Below are 23960 nucleotides of genomic sequence, written 5' to 3'. Positions count from 1 at the left end.
CGATCAGGCGTCAAAGGTACCTGTTAGGACTTTCCTTTTCAAAAAAATGCACATAATGCACCTCCATCCAGGATAGATTTGAGTCTGACTGATTAGTTTTTTGATTGGACAGTAAAGTTTTAGAGGTAAAATAGTCTACTAGGCAGCCAAACTTGCCAAGTTATATAGGATGTTGTCGTTGTTGAGTCAATTGATTTCGTTTTCGTAGTCATAATGTTAACATCGTTTCTATATAGGTAAAAGTGGCTCTTGGCTTTACTAAATTCAACCTCCCTTATTATATTATTAATTAATATTAATAATTGATGTTATATTGTAGAACGCTCTTAAATAATTTTTATAGGTTCAATGGTATCATAGTGTTCATCAATTTGTGTAAGTGACCTATACCAGAACTATTAACACAAACAAAATAATATCTACTATAATATGGTTTTAACACCTATGTATTATTTTATATCTAACTAGCTGATCCTGTGAACTTCGTTATCGTTTAAACCTTCCCTGGCCCTCTACAAACATTTTAAAACCAAAATGAACCAAATCGGTTCAGCCATTCTCGAGTTTTAGTGAGACTAACGAACAACAATTCATTTTTATATATAAGATTTGTGTTATTTTTAATAAAAGAGTTTAAATTTCCCTTTTTGATTTCTACCAATATGAAGAAATATAAAACTTATGACTGGCAACCCGGTACGCGTCTACGATTTGTTTCTGAAGAGGTCGTCGATGACTTTGCGATTATACAAAATTACAAAGAAAAAGTGTGTCCGTTGTAGTGCTATTTTACTGTTTATCTACGTTTTTTAGTGTAAGCATATAAATATACACATCATGGCCGGAGCGATGTTATTCGAGCGATCGCGTGTGTCGTCGTCGACGAACAGAGACGAGGACGTCCGCATGACCGACAAAATGGTTAGCACTGGCGAAGTTCCCGAAGATGACGAAGAAAACATAAGGGCTAAGGAGCAGGGCATCCTGAACCTCGGCGAGAAATACAAAAAAGAAGGAAAGGCTAAAGAATTAGCGGAACTGATCAAAGCGACTCGACCCTTCCTAAGTCTGATAAGTAAAGCGAAAGCAGCGAAACTGGTGCGCTCCCTGGTCGATTTCTTCCTGGATCTAGAAGCGGGCATCGGCATCGAGGTTCAGTTGTGTAAAGAGTGCATAGAATGGGCCAAGGAAGAGCGCCGCACCTTCTTGAGGCAGTCGCTGGAAGCGAGGCTGATTGCGCTGTACTTCGACACGGGTATGTACACGGAAGCCTTGGACCTCGCCACTGCTTTGCTCAAAGAGCTTAAAAAGTTAGATGACAAAAACTTACTAGTTGAAGTGCTTCTTTTAGAAAGTAAAACTTATCATGCCCTTAGCAATCTACCCAAAGCCCGTGCCTCCCTGACGTCAGCCAGAACTACTGCGAACGCTATTTACTGTCCACCCAAAATGCAAGCAGCCCTCGACTTACAATCTGGCATACTCCATGCTGCTGATGAGCGTGACTTCAAAACTGCTTACTCATACTTCTATGAGGCATTTGAAGGTTATGATGGGGCAGACAGTCCAAAAGCCCTAACTGCTTTGAAGTACATGTTATTGTCCAAGATTATGTTGAACAATGCTGAGGAAGTTGGAACCGTTTGCAGCAGTAAGGCAGCACTGAAGTATGCAGGCAAAGAGCTGGAGGCCATGAGAGCTGTGGCCACAGCTTCCCACAAGAGGTCCCTGGCTGACTTCCAAGCCGCACTCAAGACTTACAAGAGAGAATTGGAGGAGGATGCGGTGGTGAGAGCTCACCTTGGGGCATTGTATGACACCATGTTGGAGCAAAACTTATGTCGCATTGTAGAACCTTACATGAGGGTCCAAGTAGACCATGTTGCCCGTTGTATCCGTCTGCCCGTAGTACAAGTGGAGAAGAAACTTTCCCAGATGATTCTTGACAAGAAACTGAATGGGATCCTGGATCAAGGTGAAGGTGTACTTATTGTGTTTGATGAGTCCCCCCTCGAGAAAACCTATGAAACCGTCCTGGAGACGATTCACCACATGAGTAAGGTTGTTGATACTCTTTACCAGAAAGCAAAGAAACTCTCATAGACCCATCTGTAAATTTGTTGTAGCATTAAAAATAATAATGTATATCAAAGTAACCATAAATTTTCAGTTGAAACTATTTGTAAATGGAACTATTTTTTGAAAGAATTCCAAATTGCATTATTTGTACCACAATGTTGTAAGTGAAAGAAATAATTACAGAAAATGTTTAAAAAAATATATAAAAAATAGTCTAGAAAACGGGGAATTGCTGCAACCCCAATGTTGAGGGCTATTAAGGTTCATTGTGTCAATTGGCACCTAACTACTACAAAAGATACGCATTTTTAAATATACCTACTAATCTTTAATTTGATTTTACATTTCCTTTTTTAACATAAGCTAGTGAAAAATTATAATATTCTGTTTTATTGAGATAAATAAAAGGTGTTCTCCAAATAGTTGTTTCCTTCAGATGGCCGCCCACACACACATTTAGCAAGTCATGTTATTTTAACTTGTTGGCACACAGCACAGTGAATCACATTGCACATACAGATACAGGCATACATACACACCAATGTTTTGTATGCACCCATGCTCTTGTAAAGCCAAACTGCTGAGTTTGTTTACTAGAATATTTTCCCTAACAATACTAGGTGATCAAACTATTTTAAGAAAGATTGTTTACTACTCAATTGTTGGCCAATCAGTAGTACTCTTGAATCCACTTTGTATTACAAACATGTCTACATACATTGCTATATATAGTAAGTACATTGTTAACTTCTGTAGGACATCTAGATGATCTAGCTAGCCAGTGAGTAGGTAAAGTCGACCTCATTGTCCAAACATAGTAGTGGATTACATTGAACAGGTCAACTGCAATTTTAATACCCTATTTGGTGATTTAGAGACAAACTCCAACAGATCTAAGGTAAACACAACATTTTCAAACTAAAATAACAAAGAAATAAAACTAATACATTAACTTTAAAAACATATTTATTACTTAAAAATCATCACATTTCCAAATCTAATTCAGTATTCTTCCAAAAGTATTTAATTAACATTTCAATGACCTAGCGAGTCAATTACCCGCATTTGTTCTTACGACTTTCTTTATTTACAGTTTAAATCTAAATTAAAACTAATGAGGTATTATAACACTTATATTATTCAGAAAGTTGGACCCTTTTAATTGAAAATCACAGTTTCCTAAATCAAACATTGCTTAAGAAATTACTTTTCTTCGTAACTGCGACATTAGACGTGTTTTGATAGTACCGTTACATGACGTCATCGGTCGTCATGATGGTCAAAGTCGCTCATATCTATCATTTCATAACGCCAGATAATGCTTCGGTAGCAATAATCGTGTTATAAATATTAAACACTGTAGTATTTAAATACTGAAATACAATACAACACACCTACTCACAAGTTTATAAAAAACATTGACCCTTTCCTAAATCATGGAGTCTTCAATTATTATCAAACTTTTTTAGCTCAATCTTGTACGATAAGATAATAATATTATGTAGTTACAGGTTGAATGGATTGACACATCAGTACGAGTTACTACGACCTAATTAAACAGTCGTCCTATTTCTATTTGGGTTGTATACGCCTACCGGTTTATAGATGGCAAATTGGCGCGAACGCCAAATTGTGCAAATAGGTTTGTATATAGGTACCTATGTAATATTGGAGGGTTACATCAAATATTGTTAGGCACCTATGCTGTTTTTTTAAAGCAATTACGTATGGCAAATTATTGTCTTAACTCATGATGAATACGTAAGTCGTACTTATGAGAATTATTTATTTGTATAGATAACACTGTATGGTTATCTATGAAGATTATGGCACCTCCTTGTTTTGCAAAATCTGTAGTTTACACTCCTTTTATTGGTTGATGATATCATCACTAATACGCTATAAGCTTGCTGAAGTATTGAGCTCTGAATCCAGAGCTAACGAGCCCAGCCGGCTATTTACTTCTACTAAGTGACGTAACAATAGGGTGGCCAGGCGACAAAATGCCACGTGCCCCTAGCCGAATGCCCAAATGGGAAAACTTGGTATTTTATATTACAACACTTCATGTTTATTCAGCTGCACTATTCGTACTCCACTTTAGAAGGCACAACTAAAGGTACAATCTTGATATGACTATTTAGCTGTAAACGCAGTTTAAATATTAAATGCGGCTAAAATATAACAGTTAATTCATAATTTGATATTTTTGAAATTGAAATTTTAAGCAGTATTATTTATTTATTTATTTACCTTTAGTTAAATGCCCACTCAAAATGGAGTACAGGTACACTTTTTACTACCAAAATAAAACAAAACCAGTACACATAAAATCAATCTACATTATTCATTCGGTTAAACTCTTCAGTGTCATCGGGTACTTCCCACCGAGGGTTCCAGAAGCCGGGCGGAGTCCTAGGCCTATCTGTCGGGTTGTTCACGCCTCTATGGTGCGAACACTCATTTATTTTCTTCGCTAACATCTCCGGATCATCCTTGTACAGCTCGCCGAAGAACTAGAAGAATAAGGATTTGTAAGTTTTGGGCCATTTTAGTTTTTAGGGTTCCGTAGCCAAAATGGCAAAAACGGAACCCTTATAGTTTCGTCATGTCCGTCTGTCCGTCTGTCCGTCTGTCCGTCTGTCACAGCCGATTTACTCGGAAACTATAAGTACTACAGTGATGAAATTTGATGGGAATATGTGTTGTATGAACCGCTACAAAAATATGACACTAAATAGTAAAAAAAAGAATTGGGGGTGGGGCCCCCCATACATGTAACTGAGGGATGAAATTTTTTTTTTCGATGTACATACCCGTGTGGGGTATCAATGGAAAGGTCTTTTAAAATGATATAAAGTTTTCTAAAAAACATTTTTCTTAAAGTGAACGGTTTTTGAGATATCAGCTCTCAAAGTCGTAAAAAGTATGTCCCCCCCCCTCTATTTTTATAACTACGGGGTATAAAATTCTAAAAAAAATAGAGGTGATGCATGCTAATTAACTCTTTCAACGATTTTTGGTTTGATCAAAGTATCTCTTATAGTTTTTGAGATAGGTTGATTTAACTGTAATTTACGGAACCCTTCGTGCACGAGTCCGACTCGCACTTGGCCGGTTTTTTTAATAATCATTTTTGAAATAAGTAGGTGCAGCTGAGCACGTAAATGTCTGTCGTCTCTGATCTCTCTCCGGTGGTGTCGGATTTTCTATGGGGCTATGAGAGTAAAGTAATAGAGAATGCACTTGTGTCTGCGCAAATATTCGTACACTATCTATAGTATGCCCTATGCAGCTGGCTCATCTCCTTATAGGAGAATAGCCGCCTTAGCTGAAATCGGTCTCAGACGTATTTTATTATATAAGTCGGTAATGTTACTAATCGTTCAAGTTCCCTTCAAATAACTTGCTTCTCGGAAAGTAGCCATTAAATAGCGTTAGTCTTTTGTCTATGCATTTTGACTATACTGAAGACAGTTCTGACGAGCAAAGCTCCATGTTTCATGAGAAATAGTAATTATTTTAGGCCTTAATTTCAAAGTAGGTCAAGATTTTGTGTGTAAAACTAAAAACGAAATATTTATATCCTGCCCGTGGGTACTTACGTCTTTACATTTGTCGCAACTCCATCCTGGCAATATACGTTTTTCTGACTTCTTCCTCATATTCGGATCTTTGTATATCATTTCTGCAAACTCAGGTATTTTTCTATGAACAAAAAAATTTACACGAGTAAGTAAAGAGCATATAGAAATGAACAACGAACGCAACTCAATGGCTACCATAAAAACTTTATATAGACAAAATATTATGATATAAAATGTATTTCGTAATTGTAATATGGCAAAAATGATAACTTTTAATAATAACCACAGGAAAATGATAGAGCGCAAATACGGTCGTTGTCACCTTTATTTCCATTATCAAAAACCGCGGTTAGAAGTTTTAGTTACTTATAGCAACAAGCGTAAATTAAAGTTTTTAAGTTGCCTATACAAAGGCTCTATAAACTAACGTTCTCAGAATTTTTTGTAGTACATATATGTTATTGTTACAGCCTTTTTATCGTCCCACTGCTGGGCTGCGGCCTCCTCTGAAGAGGACTAACTGTATGTGCGCGATTATCTCAGCGTAGTATTTATCTGACTTTGGAGTAGGTTTTAGGTATATTATTTCATTTTACTCCTATATATAAAACAGATATATTATTTCTCATAGCTGGGCATTAACTCGTTAATCCGTTAATCGTTAATTTTTAAGTTAACTTTAAAAAAATTTAACGGACATGTTAACTTCCGTTAATTATGCAGAAGTCCGTTAATCGTTAATCCAATGCCTACTATTAATTTACCGCACGGCTCCGCGGGACGAGGCGCGAAAAGCAGGTTCAGACAAGTGCCGGGCGCGGCGAGCGCGGCGCGTGGCAGCGAGTGAAACACCAGATTTCAGACCAGATTTCAACCGAGTCAAAGGCCTTCTCATAGTCCACAAATGCTAGACACAGGGGCTGATTATACTCTTCGGTCTTCTGTATAATCTGCCGCACTGTGTGGATGTGGTCTATGGTGCCTTTTTCCAAGAGATTGTACGAACACCTTTGACCCCCGATTCAGCTCAATTGCTGTTTCAATGTCAAGAGTGGGTATTGGAGCACCGGATTCCTCGGGGAACAGATATTTATTAATCTATTTATTAAATACAATACTGCTATACCCTCAAGCGCTGCAGTAGAATGTCTGTTTTCCACGGGTAAAGACATTTTAACACCAAAACGAGCCCCGCTTTCAGACGAGAACTTCAACATGTTAATGTTTATGAAGGGGAATATGCACCTTATGTCCAACGATTAAATTACACATTTATTTATTTACGATATAAAAATGCAATTTTACACGTAGTTAACGGATTAACGATTAACTTTAACTTGCGTTAATTCTTCCGAAATGTAACGCTTTAACGTTTAACGAAGCTAACTTTTTTTGTAGCGGATTAACGATTAACGAAGTTAACAATTTTATTAACGGTGCCCAGCAATTTCTCACCTTTTCACTGTGTCTGCATTCACTCTGCTACTTTTAGGTTCTCGATCCAGTATCGACATGCTCGGCTGAAGTTCATCATCTTGCAGATTTGTAACATTTATGTTCTCAGCTAGAGGCCTTTTTGAAGGACTGCAAAATAATAAATTAATTAGTACTTAGAACTACGCAAGTTTTATGTGAAAGAAAAGGTAAAGGAAGAACTATAACCATCATCGGGTTATGGAATATAGAGAGGTTTGTAGCGGTACTACAACTGACAACACCGCCATCTACACATTCGGAGACGCAACTATCAACAACTACCCTGCATCGCACATGCAGTGTTCGCGCGCGCAGTGAACACAGATAGATCACCCCGACAACAACTGTCGGGCAGTAGCCCACAGGACAAAAACTCCTGTCCGCTCGGAGGATCCTCCCCTTTACTGCGAGGTATGATGAGCTTTACTCTCTGCTCACATACCTCCACAGGTTATAGAGTGAAGGAATAGTGAGTGCACCTGTGTCTGCGCAAAAGCTCGTGCACTATAATTATGTCCTGCGCAGCTGGCTGATCTCCTTAAATGAGAACTGCCACCATGGCCGATAATAATATAATCGGCTAGGAGGACATCATCATCAAGTTTTTTCAAATTGGACCAATTCCCAAAAAAAAAACACAAAGAAAGTGGTGAAGGGTGGGCGTTGTGGGGGACTGACTTTTTGTAAATTATGACATTCAAAAAGTGCTGTTTTGCAGCCAAGCTTGAATAAATGATTTTGTGTCTTACCTGCACTCATTGCAATCTCTATGCATATTATCTAACTTGCCAACATGCTGTAGTAAAGATATGCTAGCCTGTGTGTCACAGTATGTTAGGTCATTGTTACGTTCCTGTTTCGGAGGGGATTGGTTCATAAAGTTCTTGGGCATTCTGAAATTAAATTTATTAAGTTAAACATCATAATAAGAAGTTAAATAAGTTTTTAAAGGATCTATCTAACACTGAAATAATTTTATGAAATCTAATTAAAACTTATCTTAGCAAACTTATGGAAAAACTTTTCAGCTTTATTTTAGTGATATAGATACACTATGCCACTTGCAAAAGGCAACCATGATGCAACCATGCTCATATATGGAAAATGGATTAATAGATATGCAACTTTTTGTCGACCATTTCAGAAACTCTCAGTCTGAAAAAACCTTATGGTGCACATATGGCGGACTATAGCACATTTTTCAATCAATCAATTTTTATTTATTTCTCATCATTAAGTACATATATGATTTTGGTAGTTCCAAATTGCAAGATTGGTGTCTGATGCAGGTTAATCCTGTATTACAGAACATCAGGCTTACCTTCGGCCGATTCAAAAATTACTATTATAAACATTGTCCTTATTATAAAAAAAAAAATAATAAATATCGACGTAATAACATTCATTGATTATTGATATAATAATGTTGTTTTAATGCTCCTCAATTGTTAAAACGGTAAACAACCAGCAAAAATATTTTTATCGTAACTGCAACGCCATTGCAAAGTTACGTCGTCAGTTCAATCGCGACGTGTCAGGAACGCATTCTCTGAATGGCCGAACTATAAAATGTAAATTACCTGTTAGGATTCAACAAATTGATAGAATCATCTTGAGTGTAAGTAACACTGTCATGCATCTTAAATTCATTCGCTAATATATTCTCAGAATCTGGTTCCCTCTTTATATCAAGTACTGCGGTCTGATCTGCCTTTTTTGGAGTTTTCTTCTCAGATTTAATTTTCAAACTTAGCTGCGGTTTCTTGAACTTTAATGGACTCTCTTTTGATTTGAAACTGTGGAAATTGGAAATGAATTACCTTCATGTGACAATATGAAATATCTACTATATATTTGACGTTTCTCGTGACCAAAAGGCTGGCTATTACCTCGGACAAAGGATCAGCATGGCCATCCAACGGGGTAATGCTGCCAGCCTCTTGAAGAATTTTTTGACGCGTTTTAGCTATAGGTAGTGGTTTGTTTTACTGAGATAATTTTTTATATGTATTGTAAACATGTTAATATCTATGTAAATAAAAGTAACTATGTATACATATATTTTCATGTAAAACTTTTACTTACATCGTAAAATTATTGGGTCCACTTGTAGGTGAAGGTAATATAGTGTCATCATTTTCTATCGATTCTTTCTTGATCAGTGGCTGTAACATTAAGCAGAATTCTTCTGTAATTTTAACTTCATTAATATTAATATAAAACAAATGAGTTAGTAATTGGATAAAAAAATCAAGAGTAGAAAATTCAAAATAGGTATAAGTATTTTACGAATACAATGGTCTATTTCAATTATCAGACTAATTTTTACTTATACTTCACAAAAGAACAAAAATAGATTAAAAAAATAGCCTATACTAAACGTAAGATATCAAAAATATAGTGTTATTACTGTAAGATTTGTTAGAAGTTATAAATAAAAAGAAATATTACCGCCACATTTCCATCACTCTCATTCCTCCTACTCCCTCCACTGAACTCAGGTGTGCATGAAATATCAATGAAATTGTTGTCCTTTACTTTGACTACATTCAATCGAGCCTGTCTCAACTTGCCGTTCGGTTTGGCTCGCAGCGGTGTTGAGAATGATAGCTTCAATGTTTTCTTTTCTGGAGTTGGCCTGAGGTGATAAGAGACCAATATTCATAAATCATCTGCCTATCCTTTTCCCAACGATGTTGGGGTGGCTTCCAGTCTAACTGGATGCAGTTGAGTCCCAGTATTTTACAAGGAGAGACTGCCTCCTCAACCTACTTACCCAGGCAACCCTTTGGATGCCTGTTTGTCAGACTTACTGGCTTCTGACTACTAGTAACAACTGCTGAAGATGTTTAAATGACAGCTAGTACCTACAGTTTATCTTGCCCTCAAAAACTGGATCATTGGTGTCCAGGATATACCTAGAGATAATGTAAACTACTAAACCAATTTAAATTTAATTTGGTACACAGATAGCTTGGGCAAGGATGTAAGGTACCTTTTACCTAGTTAAAGTGTTTTTTTCAAGCTTATGGAAAATAGTGTCAATAAACTAAAAACATGCTCTAGTAACTTTCACTTACCAAGTATCCGGACACTTCTTCTTATCTCTAAAATCGGTAGAAGTTACTAAAGAACTCTTAAGTTTTTTCGACTGTATTATAGGGCTCACTCGTCCTGTTGGCGTGCCCTCAATTTCAGACACAGACTCTTCTCTGAAAGACAGGTCTTCACAAGACGAGTGTATTTCCTTCTTTACATTAACCGGTGAAGGTTTTTTAACCTCCTTACTATTGATGTTGTCCTGGTACTTTGGGACTGTTGGAGTTTCTCCAAATAATATTTTGAAAACTTCATCTAATATTTTTAGGTCTTTCGTTTCATTTAGTCTTGTTAGTGTTGATGCTGAAAGTGTGAAAAATAGAAAAACTTTTGTAATAAAACTAGATTTGAACTTAAAAACCTCATCCAAATCTGTTCATCCTTTAAGTGTAACAGTAGCCCAGACAGACAAATAGCAGGTAAAATAATATCACCCTTATTTTTGCAGCTGGATATGAAAAGTATTTCAATTAAGTACTTACCTACTAATTGTATAATATTGTCCTTTGATTCAATAATCCTTTTTAGAGCTTCAGCACTACTGCAATTGTTGCTGAAAATTAATTTAGCAAATGAATATTTATTGCTGTTAGGTAAAGAACTTTGGGAATGAGCAACTACAATCTAGAAAAGATTTATAAATCTTTACTAGCACTTATGAATGTCAATAACTTAAGAATATGGATAAAATTGATTTATAATTAATTAACTAGCTTCCACCCGCGGCTTCGCCCGCATCGAGTTCTGGGATAAAAACTATCCAAATCTTATTAAAATCAGTTCAGTGGTTTAGACGTGAAAGCGTAACAGACAGACAGAGTTACTTTCGCATTTATAATATTAGTAGGGATTATATAATTTAACTTTTGAATTGATATTAATTTGAATCAATTACCTGTCGCATCTTTCTTTCTGTTTGATATATTGTGTCTTATAACTATCAGACTCAATGTGAAGCTGCTCAAAATCTGTAAGAAGCTCTGAAAATAATATCACACAAGTTAGTATAAATACATCAACAAATTTATAAATAAGCATACAATAATTTATATACAGTTTCCAGTGCAAACTATTCTCCATACCCAGATAAAATAAAGGTAGCCTACTGGAGTGAAGACCAACGCAAAGTGTAGATTCCAAATAGTGAAAAAAAAAAAATTTGTTCAGTTGTTTCAGATCCTTTCAGATACCAAATGTATTTCATTACCGTTGTACAAAAACTATCTGTATTACTTGTGTTTTTATTGTTAATCATGTGCAATAAGGAATATTTTTTTTTTCATCTTTTTTGTATAGAAGACACTTCAAGTAATCAGGAAAAGGAAAAAAGACCTTCAAGTCAAGGTGTTATGATAAAATCACTATGTTTACCTTTGAAATCCTGCAGACCTTGTTGCAATGTCCTTTCAAGGGCTAAAACTTTTGTATTTCTAGAAAGCACCGAAGATAAAGAGTTTTTTATGTTTCCAAAACTCATTTTGTGAAATACAGAAGTTTAGCGCCAATTTCGGATGAATAGTAAGTTATTGTCTTTTTATATAAACGGTACGATAAGCATATTTACTAATAAACAAGACTGTTTTTGTAACAAATTATCCGTATAGTACAGGAAAATCAAACTTTAATACAAAATGTTTTTCTTGTACGAACTTGTATGAAACAAAAACATGAAAAAAACACCTGTTCGCGCCTTAGTGTCACCTGTCACAAAAGGAAACTGACAAATGACGCAAAGGCAAATGACGTAGCCTGTGAAATCCGAGTCACTGACTTTAAGTCCAGAGAAAAAAGTATTTTCACAGAAATAACTGGATAAATACTGTAAATAATTCACTAAAATGACTGTAATAGATAAAACATAAAATAAATTGGCATTCAAGAAAAATAAAAACCTCTTTTGAAGAAATCGGAATGACGTTGTCATTGTATCTTCTTAAGCATCTGCCATAAAATCAGGCAAAGGAATAAAGTTGGGTTAAGTTGTGAATTTGTTGTGTGAATTTCAACAATGTTATTGTATCGCGATTGGTTATTAATATAAATACATAATAATTAATACTTTGTTCTGGAATGCTCCCATATTTTATGTAAGAATATTAACTCATGTTCTATGCTCAGGTTTTCTAAATAAAGACCTTTGCTTGATTGTTCTAATCTGAAAAAATATTGATGGCGGTCATGGGTTGTCAAAGATATTTGAAAATATTTTCTAAAAAATATTGTATTTTTGGAATGATTCCTATATTAGGAACTAATTTATTTACAGGTTTTTTTAGTTTCTGAGGTTACTTGATCTATGAAGTATGGAGACTGAGGATGATATGATTGTTTTGGTTGTTGTGGACGACGATGACGAGAAGGCGAAAAGTTCCGAAAACAATTCGGTTTCTGAGCCTTCCATATCTAGCGTTGAAGTAGATAATATAATTGAGACAGCGCAGAAACATGGCCAGTATATTGAACTTAAGCAAGAACCCATAGATGAATACCAATACGATTATCTTGAGGAAGATTTCAAAACTGAGGTACGACGCCCAAACCCCAATTAATATGAACTAGCGGGTTTCCCGCCGTTTTCAAAATATAGCCTATACTACTTGGGGAATAGCTTTCCAATAGTCTAATATTTTTTCAAATTGATTCTGTAGTTTTGGAGCCGTTTGGACAAACAAAATGTTTCCTCATTATTATATTAACATAGAACCTAATTTATAGATTCATAATACTCATCCATGTATCTATAGAAAAAAGCAAGGCTGCAAGCATATCCATCGCTTTGATTATATAGACATTTATCTAATCAAAGATCCATCAACCTATAGGTACATAAATATATTGGTCACAGCTTGTAGCTTCCAACTATAAAGTTTTTGTTTGTAAAGGCTGCAACTAAACCAATTTGCAAAATTCTTTCGCTGTTTTAAAGCTACACCTTTCCAGAGTAATGTAGGCTATATTTGGGCAATAGCTCCCATGGGACAGCTAGTAATGATTATAAAACTGATTCTAGGTGAAACAAGAGCCAGTACACACAGAATATGACAACGATGATGAGGATTATGTTGCCCCAGATGAAAGTTCACCGCACCAAAAATATGATAAACATCGGTTTTCAATGCTCAAGCCGTGGCAACAGCGGTCATTCGTAGCTGAGTTGAGAGAGAATTACGAGGAATTGCAAGATGATGAAGAGTTACTGGTCTATACTTTAGGAAAGATTATGAAGTCGGTGAAACCACCGTCGCCACCGAATGACTACTTTATTATAAATGAGACTATGTTTGAGTGAGTTTTTAAATTGTTTCAATGAACTTAAAAAAATGCTTGATGATATTTGAAAGCTCATTTCCATTTTTGTTGTAAAATAATATTTCTAAAATGAAATCCCAGTTGGCTAGTTAATCTAATCTGAAGTCATATTCCGAATTTAGAACTAACTGAACATGTTTGTTTTTAAACTTGACTCTTGACCCTGGGTATGCTGGTGCATGGATCCCCGCAAGACACAATTGATTTTCTATTTTCCTCTGATTAAAGGCATTCAAGCAGTTTATACAGTGCTAATAACTTTAAAATGGCTAAACTGATTTAACCATACCTGGAACAGTACAACATCAGTTTTCAAATAATCAATTCGGTTTAGCCATTTAAAGGCTATGGTGCTGCAGGGGTTAAGAATAATAAAAAATATTTTTCTCATCAATTTATAATCATCGGCAAGGATATTAAGCCCTGGCCTTCACCTGCGCGGCCTTCAGAAGTGATTTATTGGTTTATTGCCTTAAGTGTACAGTGCGCAAAGCGATCCCCACTCTTTCGCCGAGAGCTCATTATCCATGCCGATAACTATAACTCTTATGCCTGTAGCACACCTCCGCTGCGAAACCCAAAGGGCGAAACCGCCATAGTTTCGCTGTGAGTTGTGAGTTGTTGGGCGGCGAAACAATAGCGAAATTCCCTGCTCTAACGTACAAAACTGACTATGACGTTGTCTCTTTCTAACATGATTTCGCTCATTTGCTTAGGCGCCGTCTACATCTCCGCCCTGGCGGACAACTGGCGGACAACGAGCGGAGATGTAGAGCAGGGAATTTCGCTATTGTTTCGCCGCCCAACAACTCACAACTCACAGCGAAACTATGGCGGTTTCGCCCTTTGGGTTTCGCAGCGGAGGTGTGCTACAGGCATTAACACATTTATTCCAGGTGTGTGTATTGTGCGTATATGTCAGACACGGTGCCGGCAGCTGGGCGGCACTACCAGGAGAAGCATGGCCCGCGGTATCTCGTGTGTTATGCTTGTGGTGTGGATTTTAGGAGGTCAGTGTATGATTATGAGAATTATATTAACATCATTTTAGGGAGTTTCAATTTGAAATAAGTTCTGTGTAAACTTTAGCTTAGCTGTGAAAAAGAATTTTAATAATTATGTTTAATTAAAGTAGTGCACTGTTAAAATTGCAACTCCTAAATGCGAATGTCTGTTTGTTACACTTTCAATTTGTTTTAGCAACTGAACCACTTAAGATGAAAGTTGGCATGGAGGTACCTCCTGGTAAAACACACAAACACACACAAATAAACATTCAAATTGAAAACCATCTCTTTTGAGAACTATTAAAAATTGCAAGGCGTCAGTTTATTACGGATCCATTGCAATTATCATTTATGTTATCCTCAGCACAACAAATCTATACAAGCATGAGAAGCGTTGCATCGCTCCGGACGCGGAGATAGTGTTGCGAGCTCGCGCCATCTTCCTCGGACGGAAGGGACGCAGCCGACCCTTTTTAACCAAGAACAAGTTCTACGGCAACAAGGATGAGTAAGTTTTATTATTATTTTATTATCTGGTTCTTATCACAACAAATCTATACAAGAATGAGAAGCCTTGCATAGCTCCGGACGCGCAGATAGTGCTGCGAGCTCGCGCCATCTTCCTCGGCCGGAAGGGACGCAGCCGATCCTTTCTAACCAAGAACAAGTTCTATGGCAACAAAGATGAGTAAGTTTTATTATTATTTTATTATCTGGTTCTTATCACAACAAATCTATACAAGCATGAGAAGCGTTGCATCGCTCCGGACGCGGAGATAGTGCTGCGAGCTCGCGCCATCTTCCTCGGACGGAAGGGACGCAGTCGACCCTTTCTAACCAAGAACAAGTTCTACGGCAACAAGGATGAGTGAGTTCATTTTATTATTGGGATACATATGTGTTCCTGAATATTAAATATGTAGTTGAAATTTTCAACCTGTACTATTAATTTAATTTACAGTGCAATGTTAAAAAACAATTTCCTGAAAGATTAAATTAATAAGAAGGGAGAGAGTGCCAGGGAGGAATAGAAGCTCATGTTGCTCGCAGTTTTGTCAGCGTCCCTATTTTGTGCATTTATTTGATATCTCACACTAAATCATTTTCCAGTACTTACAACCAACCAATCAATCAAATAAACTCTTCAATTTTATGATGTTAATATCCTTTAATGCTCATATTCATTTTCAAATAAATTAACAAATATAAAAGCATAATTTATTAGCCAACATATTTCCTCATTTCCAGTGCACCTCGGAAGAGTTTTCCCTGCACCCTGTGTCCAGCGGTGTTCATAACTAAGAGTAACTTGGAGTCACACGAGAACTTGCACCGAGGAGAGAGACCGTTCCGCTGCCATGTGTGCCCTTGTGCATATACTTCTTATTCAGCTTTGTCGGTTAGTTATAGCTTTTCTACTTTTTACGTACATCTATATTCGGCTATTATCATTATTAAGCCAACTGCAGCTTAGTCCTAGTGTGCCACATGGACCGACTGTCTATTTGCCAATAAAACCAATTAAAAAATAACAGCATAATTTTCTTAGTTCTCAACTCACAACATACCCATTAATTAGTACCAAGGACTGTTGAGTTGCCCGGGTTGCGGAGGTCAGATAAGCAGTCGCTCCTTTTAAAACACTGGTGCATTCCTTCAGACTGGCCGACTTAGCCGACCCCAACATAGTTGGAAAAGGAGGAGATGATGATACCCATTAAGGCTCTAGACAGACGGACTGCATTTCGACTGCAATTTGCAGTTCAAAGGCAGTTTGAACGCAGTTGACACGACTGCAATAGAACTGCAAATCAACTTCAGAACACGACTGCACGCCGACTGCATCCCAACTGCAATCGGCCTGCGCGGTCCGTCTGTCTAGAGCCTAATTCGATTATGATTTATTTTCAGCGTCATACCAAAAAACATTCAAACGTGCAATTCACTTGTGACCACTGCGGCAGATCGTTCAAAATTAAGGCAGCTTTAGTGGCTCATATGGATACACATAAGCGTAAGTATAACATTTTGGATCAAACAATACTTATTAAGCTATCAAAAAAATAAATAGAGGTACTTTTATTACTGCATGCTTAAAGGATACATTTTAACGGATCAACGGAAACATTAAATTTATAAACAGTAGTCCAGTCCAAATCAGCTTAACACCAATTTGAACCGTCTTAAAAAGAAGGAGGAGGTTTTCAATTTGCATGTTTGTATTTTTACATCTAATTTAATTTGTTCCAGTAATTTACGCTTTAGAACTGGCGCATATTTAAATTGCAGCTGATTTTCTATATGAATAAAAAACAATGAAAATATTTTTTTTGTTAACAGCTTATCGTAAACACGGCTGTGAGGAATGCAATCGACGCTTCGCCCAGAAATCAGCTTTAATGCTACATGTCAATAAAGTTCATAGAAACCTTCCTCCGCCCTGTGCCTGTCAAATATGTCCTAAGAGGTTAGTATATATCATGATTTTCCGACCCTTTTCCAACTATGTTGGGGTCCGCTTCCAGTCTAACCGGATGCAGCTGAGTACCAGTGTTTTATAAGGAGCGACTGCCTATCTGACTTTCTCAACCCACTTACACAGGCAACCCAATATCCGTAGGTGAGACTGGTGTCAGACTTACTGGTCCCTGACGACCCGACGTGTTACGCTTCTTAGGAGCCTGCAAAGGCCTATTTGAAATAAAAACATTCGACTTTGACCCCTAACGACTGAAAAAAGATATTCAAATGACAGCCGGGACCCACCAGTTTAACGTGTCTTCTGAAACATTTCGGACAAGTTCCATATTTAATTTTATCTCAATCGTTTTAACGTCATAGTCAAAGTCATCGTATTTGTTAATTTTTACCCACGATGGAACGGAGCAGGTATATGCGTTTAGGGTGAGAGATGTGCGTTTGTGTGTTTGTGCAAAGTAATGTTCCCACCTATCTTCTAAACTAATGATCCGATTTTTAATAATTAATAATGTACCTACTTATTTCCAGGTACCCGCGCATGTCATTACTGAAGGCACACATGAAGAGAGCGCATGGCATGACCATCATCACGAGGAAGGTAAGGATTGACTTAAGATTATTTCATATTGTCACACTGTAAAAGAAACCACTGTACTATTATCTAATTGTCGTATTTGGAAATATGGTATTTGGCTGGAAAAAAAACTCGCGCGGTTTACGTGTCATCGTTTGAAACGGTAATTGTCAAATGTTTGCACAAACTGTCTCGTGGAAAATCTGCAGATGATCCATGTTAACGCATATATTGATACTTACCAAAACGGAGGTAATATTCTATCTACATACATAATCATATATATAAGATAAAATATGGATACAAAATCTCCCAAGCTTATATTTTTAAGTAAAACTAAATAAATGTTTTAGATGTTCTTCAAAACCCTACCAACGATGTCGGAGTTAGAAGTGCAGCAATCTAAAGTCATACTGAAATACGAAGAAAATCAAATGACTAGCTTACCTAAGACTGAACAATATACTGACGAAGAAAATAACGAAGAATTTAATGGAGAAGATTATATTAATGACGCAGAAAATACTGAGCAAATATCGATGGAAGAATTCTTGCAATACGTCAGTCAGAACGGACAAGATTCAGGTGCGAAAATAGTGTATATTCAGAACGGTGAAGTTCTTGAAAAGGACAGTGATAATAGTGAAAATAATATTATTATACGAGTAGAACGTTCGAATAATGATGAGAGTTTAGAAAATTCTTTTATAGCACCTAAAATTGAACCAGACTTATTAGGGACTCCTTGAGTAAGTAAATTTTTATTATTGAAATAATTTTTGGAACTTATTTGATATTATTTGTTGACAATGCAAACGGCCGGCATTAAGTTCTTTGCGTAATGCAGTATACCGTGACATATAGATAAGATTTGGTCAGATAGGCAGGCGCTTCTTGTAACGCACTGGTACTCAGCTGAATCCGGTGAGACTGGAAGCCGACCCCAACATGATTGGGAAAAGGCTCGGAGGATGATGCCGTATACCGTGGCATTATGTTGTATGATGCTGGTTTACCAAATTTTCCCTTTTTTCGTGATAGACGCGAATATTATTAAGTAACTTCCTTGGCGATATTTATACCTTAATTCCGAGAGATACGTAAAAACTTTGAAATTATATCGGGTTTATACTCCTTGATAAATAATAAGTAAGACTTTGATGCAACCAGCCTTGGTAATAAAGTTCATTATTCAATGATACACAACATGTGTGTGCTAAACAGATTGAATTAGAGGATTTATATGAAACGCAAATAGATACACGTACTAAGACTGATAAGCATATGTTAATTTATTGTTGGATATTATTAAAAAAATATAGTGTTATGGTCAGTTGCACCATTTAACTATAACGATAACCGAACCATTTTCAGTTGTCAAATCGGTGATTTGACCAATGGGCGGCAAGTACGGCTGGTTATGGAGTTAAATGGTGCAACTCACCCTTGGCATTTCGTATGATGATGTGTCCTAACATTTGCAATGCATGTATGAGTCCCTGGCTCGTCGCTCCTTGTAAAGCACTGGTACTCAGATACACCCGGTTAGACTGGAAGCCGACCCCAACATAGTTTGGGAAAAAGGCTCGGAGGAAGGAGGAAGAGTCCCTGGCTCTTTAGCTATTTTTGAATGCAAAAATCCTATGACTTTTTATTTAAAAAAATCGTGTCCTCTCTACACCCAAATGGACCATGGGATTGTCAATAATGAGCTGGCCAGGCAATAATTAGATTTTTACTTTTTGTTTATAAAAAAAAACTTTTTGAGAATTTTGATTTTGTTGACATTGTATTATAGGTATTTCAGTGTGTATATATTGTACGTCTGAGAAATGAACTATTTTTCTTAGGATTAGGAAAGGACATGAAAATGTTAGTTGATTGTTACATAAAAAATAAAAATGCCAAAATATTTTTAATACGAAAATGTGTTTTATTACGCACTTATTATTTCAACCAAATAAGTTTACTCGTCTATAGCATAATGCGTACACAATCGTAAGAAGACACCACGAATTTTTTTTTTATAATGCATCGTTACTTACTAGGAAAATACAAAAATATTAAGCGGTTTCTTGGTAAACAACTAATCGGGATACCTTAAAAATATGCGAAATGTACACGTACTTAATGAAATGCACCATTTTATAATACGCTGTTCATTCACCTTGGTCATCAGTTAACACTCCAAGACCTTTGCTTTTGAGCTCCTAGAACATGTTTCAAGTGTCCAAAATGCCATACAATCTGATGTTTTCGTGGCGAGCAAAAATACAGACGAAGGCAGGAGAGTTTATGTTAACAATCACACGCTTCACTAAAACTCTTGAATCGATATGATTGACTCCATTAAAATCGAATAATCAATCGATATAAATTACTGAACATATCGGTATGTCTTATTGTTGTATTTATCTTTTGGCTGACGATTGTAACATGTTCTAGATGTCCAAAAACTATACGGTAAAGTGTGTGGGTGCATTGTTTAGAGCTAGAAAGCGCTTTTTCTCTATTCTCGACAACAACAATCACTTCGACCAACAACCACAAAAACTAACATCAACTCTTTATCTTCACTCCACGAATACTGATCATAGTTTTATCTTAACAATGGTCCAAAAATATCTAGTAGCATTCCTAAACGATCAAGTAGAAAAATACTTTTAATTATGCCTCACAGAAATCTAGCTTCATTTGTTAATTTTCCCCTCACTATCATCAAGATATATTTTTTTTAATATTAATATCTTCTGTGTCATGTCGAATTGCGTCAAAGAATACATTGTGGGTCTAAGAGTGTTAATCTATACTACTGTGACAATCTCGATAAGTTTCGATTATCGTGTTGCATAATGTTCAGGATGAAAATATTTCATCACTCTGTATAAAACTAAACTTTTATCGATATCGATAAATAGAGTGGGGATTTAAAGCATTTTTGTTTTGATTACGCTCCATCTATCGATATGCAATTGAAATCCGTAGCATCGATACTATCTAGAACTATTCTAAGGCTTTTCATCTAGAATACTGCTCCCGATCTTTCATATTCGACAAAATGGCTGCCACTGCTGTCTCGGAAGTCGAAACTATGTCCAGTATGCAGTAGTCAACTTCAACATTTTATAACAATATTTCGACAACGACTTAATTTAAAATGTTCTGCCTCGACATACCACAATTTTGCCCTTAAAAGTAAAGCGAAACAAATACCAAGGCAGATTTATTTAACATGATATTTCTAGCGTGTTCCACACATCAGATAAATTCGTTTGCTCATGAAATGAACGCTAATTACCCAAAAACCTATATGGTGGGGCATTCAACAAAAGTATGAAAGTCACAGATTATATAAATGAATTCTTCAACACAGACCACATTCCGTTTCATGTCTTTATACAAATGGGGTTTTATAACTAACCTCTAACACTCAGCCTCTTAAACATTTTCATTGAACATTGTGCATCGAAATGTTAACATTAATCCTATGATAACAGTAACACGATTATATTAAACAGACAATATTGTGAACTTGTAATGCATTATCGTTTGACCTTACTTTTACGAATATGTGTTTGTTTCGTGTTAAAAAGACGTATTTGTTTGGCGCTGGGACGATTTTGATGTTTTCCTTCTTTGATTTTGTGATAAAAAGTATATTGCTTTCCTTTTTGATATCAGAATGTATCTTGGTCTTATTAGTACAGATATTATATTTTGAAGATAATAAATCGAGTAAAATGTCGGTTATTTATGCTTATTTCATTGCAACAGCTGCCTCCACAAATACGTCTTTCTATAAAAATAAAATGATAAAAAAAGTGTCTTACATTCGGTTATCCGACGATCTATGTAGCCAGCTAAGTTTTTTTTTATTGTAAAAATAATATGTAGGTATCTTAAAAAATCTACCCGACTTACATGATGATAAAACTTTTGAATGTGTTTTATAAATGTTTATTTTGGTTTTAGTATTGTATATTGTGTTTGCAAGTAAGAATTGCATTTCTGAATGTTGCCATTTGCATTGAAAACATGTTTTCTTCTATGATCAGTTATTAAATTTTTTTGCTCAGTTCAATTGTTTTATCACAATGTTAAGCCAAGCAGAAGTTTTAAGGGCAAAGTCCTGTATTAAAAAGTTTTTATGAGCCAACATTCCTCCGATATTTGTCCTAAAATATGTTGGCCTTTTTAATAAAGAACTCTGAATATTAAGACAGTTCTGGACAAATTTAGTGAAAATATTTCAATTTTTTTATCAATCTCCGGTTCCTTCAGTGATTATTTGTACACAATACATAATAAGTCGTAATCGTTTTGAGTATAATAATGTAAATATATTTAGAATAGTTTGTTATATTATATCAAATAATATTGAACCCGTTGTTTCTAAATGTGTCCAGAAGTTCACATTACGTCGATCAAACGAGCGTTCACTTATAGATTTTATTATAATATGTATATTACATGTTACACTAGTGGCAGTTATGAACGCTCTTGATATTCAACTGGTAGTTTAAAAGCTCACTAAGTTCATACTTCACAATATTTTTAAAAGGCTTTCAAGTCATCTGAAAAATATTTTTTAGGCGGAAAAAATAATTGAAAATATAATATTGCGTTCGGTTTTTAAATAAGGCGCTAGAGACGTGAGTGATGTCGTAGTGAGCTTCTACACTCATGCGACGGCAAAGTCATACAAATACAAAAAAGTACTCCAATTACATCACTATTGAAGTCGGACGTCAAGTTTGTCGATTATAATTATATCGATATCGGGAAATTAATCAGTGCGTACGAGTTTACGATCGATTCACATAGACATAATCATAGATAATCGAAGCTCATGCAATTTCTTACAATGATAATAAGTTTATACAATTATAAATGAAGTACCAAGTGATTAAGATAAAATATACGGGTACATGGGTATCTAATTGATAATATTAAATGGAAACAATAAATGAATAATAAAACCGTCCGATGGCTAACTCACCGCATATGTTCATATAAAAATGAGCTCAGATTTCGTTTCCGACTACCAACGAAAAAGTTGGAACAAAAAATAACTAATTTTGAAAAAAAGAACTAAAATTGCGAAGACGCGAGGAACAGTCGAAAAAATGTTGTCAATAATTATTAACTAAAAATCACTAAATCATCAGGCGCAAAGTAAAATAAAATGGAAATCATCTTCCCACAACACATCAGTTTCGACTAGTTACCTCACAAAAATAAAATAAAACAAAATAAAAAGCAAATTGTACAGCTGAAATCATTAGGAACATACAACTGACATTATCTGAGCAACTTCTTGAAAGAATACGTTCAAGAAATTTAAAATTTCTATTACTAACATACTTATCACAGGTTAAAAGGGACAAGAGAAAGTATTAGTGTTCTCTCAATACAGTACATACGTAGCTACATAATATAAAAACTAAGACAACTTACGATGTACTAGCGACCGCCCGAGGGGGGCGGCCTGATGAAATCGTTTTTAAAAATAATAATAAATTCTAAGCCCATAGCCCCTTACGTGGGGCGGTTGAGATCGATTACTTACATTTATAACAATATAACATTACGTTGACTGGCGGTGCCAAAGCGCTGAAGCCGATTAAAGTAAAAGAGCACATAAGGCGATATCGTCACTGTCACAGCCGGCGCCGCACAGCTCGGTCGGACACCACCTCCCAATAATAGTTACTTGTGACAAAAATAATATGTAGTCGTGTCCAACCGAGTTACGCCGCGCGAGCATCCAGCTTTAAGATATACCCTCAACGTCAAAGGGCTTCATAGTCTGTATAGTGGAGCTGTGACGCTGCGGGAGTGTGGGGGATGTCGCGAGTGAGGCGAGCTGTGACGTGACTCGCCTGCCGCGTCATCACGAAGGCAGTAGCTGGCGGCGGCAGTACATGGCTGCCGAGGCCTCGTTAAGGAACACTCGTGGTGCGAATTACATGTTTGTGGGTAATTGACGCTTTGGAAAGTCTTTGTAGTCGCGCCGGGGTGTGGGCTTCCATCGCTTGGCCACCAATCGTATCACAACAGCACTGTAGTCAGTAGGCCTCGAGTCCGGCCGGTCGGAGGGTCGGAGGTCTAGTCCCACCCGTTCTCCTTCACCATGTGAGCTAGTTCTATTATGAACTTGCCCTCTTTGTATTTCTGACTGGATTCGAACGCGTGCTCCTGTAAAGACGGATCATATTAAATAAGGGATATAATAAACACGTCTTACCGTTTTGCGGTGTATTCGCAATTCAGTTTGAGATATCTAGCACGTGCCCTACCTAACCAATGGATTTGCAAGTAAATGCAATTCAATAGAGATTACTGAGG

General features: G+C 36.3%; 4 protein-coding genes across 8 annotated transcripts in view; 2 read left to right on the top strand and 2 right to left on the bottom strand.

The window, feature by feature from the left end:
* Nucleotides 1-686: 686 nt before the first annotated feature.
* LOC124637814 (26S proteasome non-ATPase regulatory subunit 11) lies at nt 687-2499 on the top strand. Its single transcript, XM_047174491.1, has one exon. The coding sequence runs from the start codon at nt 838-840 to the stop codon at nt 2101-2103; it is 1266 nt and encodes a 421-aa protein (XP_047030447.1). The 5' UTR covers nt 687-837; the 3' UTR covers nt 2104-2499.
* Nucleotides 2500-3027: 528 nt separating this feature from the next.
* LOC124637812 lies at nt 3028-12081 on the bottom strand. Its single transcript, XM_047174488.1, has 11 exons — nt 11613-12081; nt 11137-11221; nt 10724-10794; nt 10223-10544; nt 9594-9780; nt 9228-9307; nt 8723-8938; nt 7892-8035; nt 7122-7250; nt 5685-5787; nt 3028-4595 (listed from the first exon to the last, which is right to left on the bottom strand). Exons 1-11 carry the CDS (start codon nt 11716-11718, stop codon nt 4413-4415), a joined length of 1626 nt encoding a protein of 541 aa, XP_047030444.1. The 5' UTR covers nt 11719-12081; the 3' UTR covers nt 3028-4412.
* On the top strand, nt 12032-19539 carry LOC124637813 (transcriptional repressor CTCF-like). Its single transcript, XM_047174489.1, has 10 exons — nt 12032-12328; nt 12508-12766; nt 13252-13526; nt 14447-14560; nt 14922-15065; nt 15806-15956; nt 16469-16571; nt 16898-17024; nt 17567-17636; nt 17966-19539. Exons 2-10 carry the CDS (start codon nt 12545-12547, stop codon nt 18359-18361), a joined length of 1602 nt encoding a protein of 533 aa, XP_047030445.1. The 5' UTR covers nt 12032-12328; nt 12508-12544; the 3' UTR covers nt 18362-19539.
* Nucleotides 19523-23960, bottom strand: part of LOC124637815 (protein yippee-like) — a 128873-nt gene continuing 124435 nt past the window's right edge. For all 5 annotated transcript variants that reach the window (XM_047174493.1, XM_047174494.1, XM_047174492.1 and 2 more), the window contains one exon: nt 19523-23810. In XM_047174493.1, the coding sequence (XP_047030449.1) occupies nt 23721-23810 (90 nt within the window). In that variant the 3' untranslated portion in view covers nt 19523-23720. The remainder of the gene's footprint in view (nt 23811-23960) is intronic.

This window comes from Helicoverpa zea, chromosome 16, assembly GCF_022581195.2.
Source record: "Helicoverpa zea isolate HzStark_Cry1AcR chromosome 16, ilHelZeax1.1, whole genome shotgun sequence".
Lineage (NCBI taxonomy): Eukaryota > Metazoa > Arthropoda > Insecta > Lepidoptera > Noctuidae > Helicoverpa > Helicoverpa zea.
Note: the sequence above shows the minus strand (reverse complement) of the source record. Positions and strands in the feature narration are given on the sequence as shown.

Excerpts from the sequence above, each read along its gene's own strand:
- LOC124637813 (XM_047174489.1), top strand. The coding sequence starts at position 12,545 with ATGGAGACTGAGGATGATATGATTGTTTTGGTTGTTGTGGACGACGAT. Across the intron at positions 16,572-16,897 it reads TCATATGGATACACATAAGC|CTTATCGTAAACACGGCTGT; the intron begins GTAAGTATAACA and ends TTTTGTTAACAG. Across the intron at positions 17,025-17,566 it reads TGTCAAATATGTCCTAAGAG|GTACCCGCGCATGTCATTAC; the intron begins GTTAGTATATAT and ends ACTTATTTCCAG.
- LOC124637812 (XM_047174488.1), bottom strand. The coding sequence starts at position 11,718 with ATGAGTTTTGGAAACATAAAAAACTCTTTATCTTCGGTGCTTTCTAGA. Across the intron at positions 11,222-11,612 it reads AGGTCTGCAGGATTTCAAAG|AGCTTCTTACAGATTTTGAG; the intron begins GTAAACATAGTG and ends TATTATTTTCAG. Across the intron at positions 9,781-10,222 it reads AAGAAGTGTCCGGATACTTG|GCCAACTCCAGAAAAGAAAA; the intron begins GTAAGTGAAAGT and ends TTATCACCTCAG.
- LOC124637814 (XM_047174491.1), top strand. The coding sequence starts at position 838 with ATGGCCGGAGCGATGTTATTCGAGCGATCGCGTGTGTCGTCGTCGACG.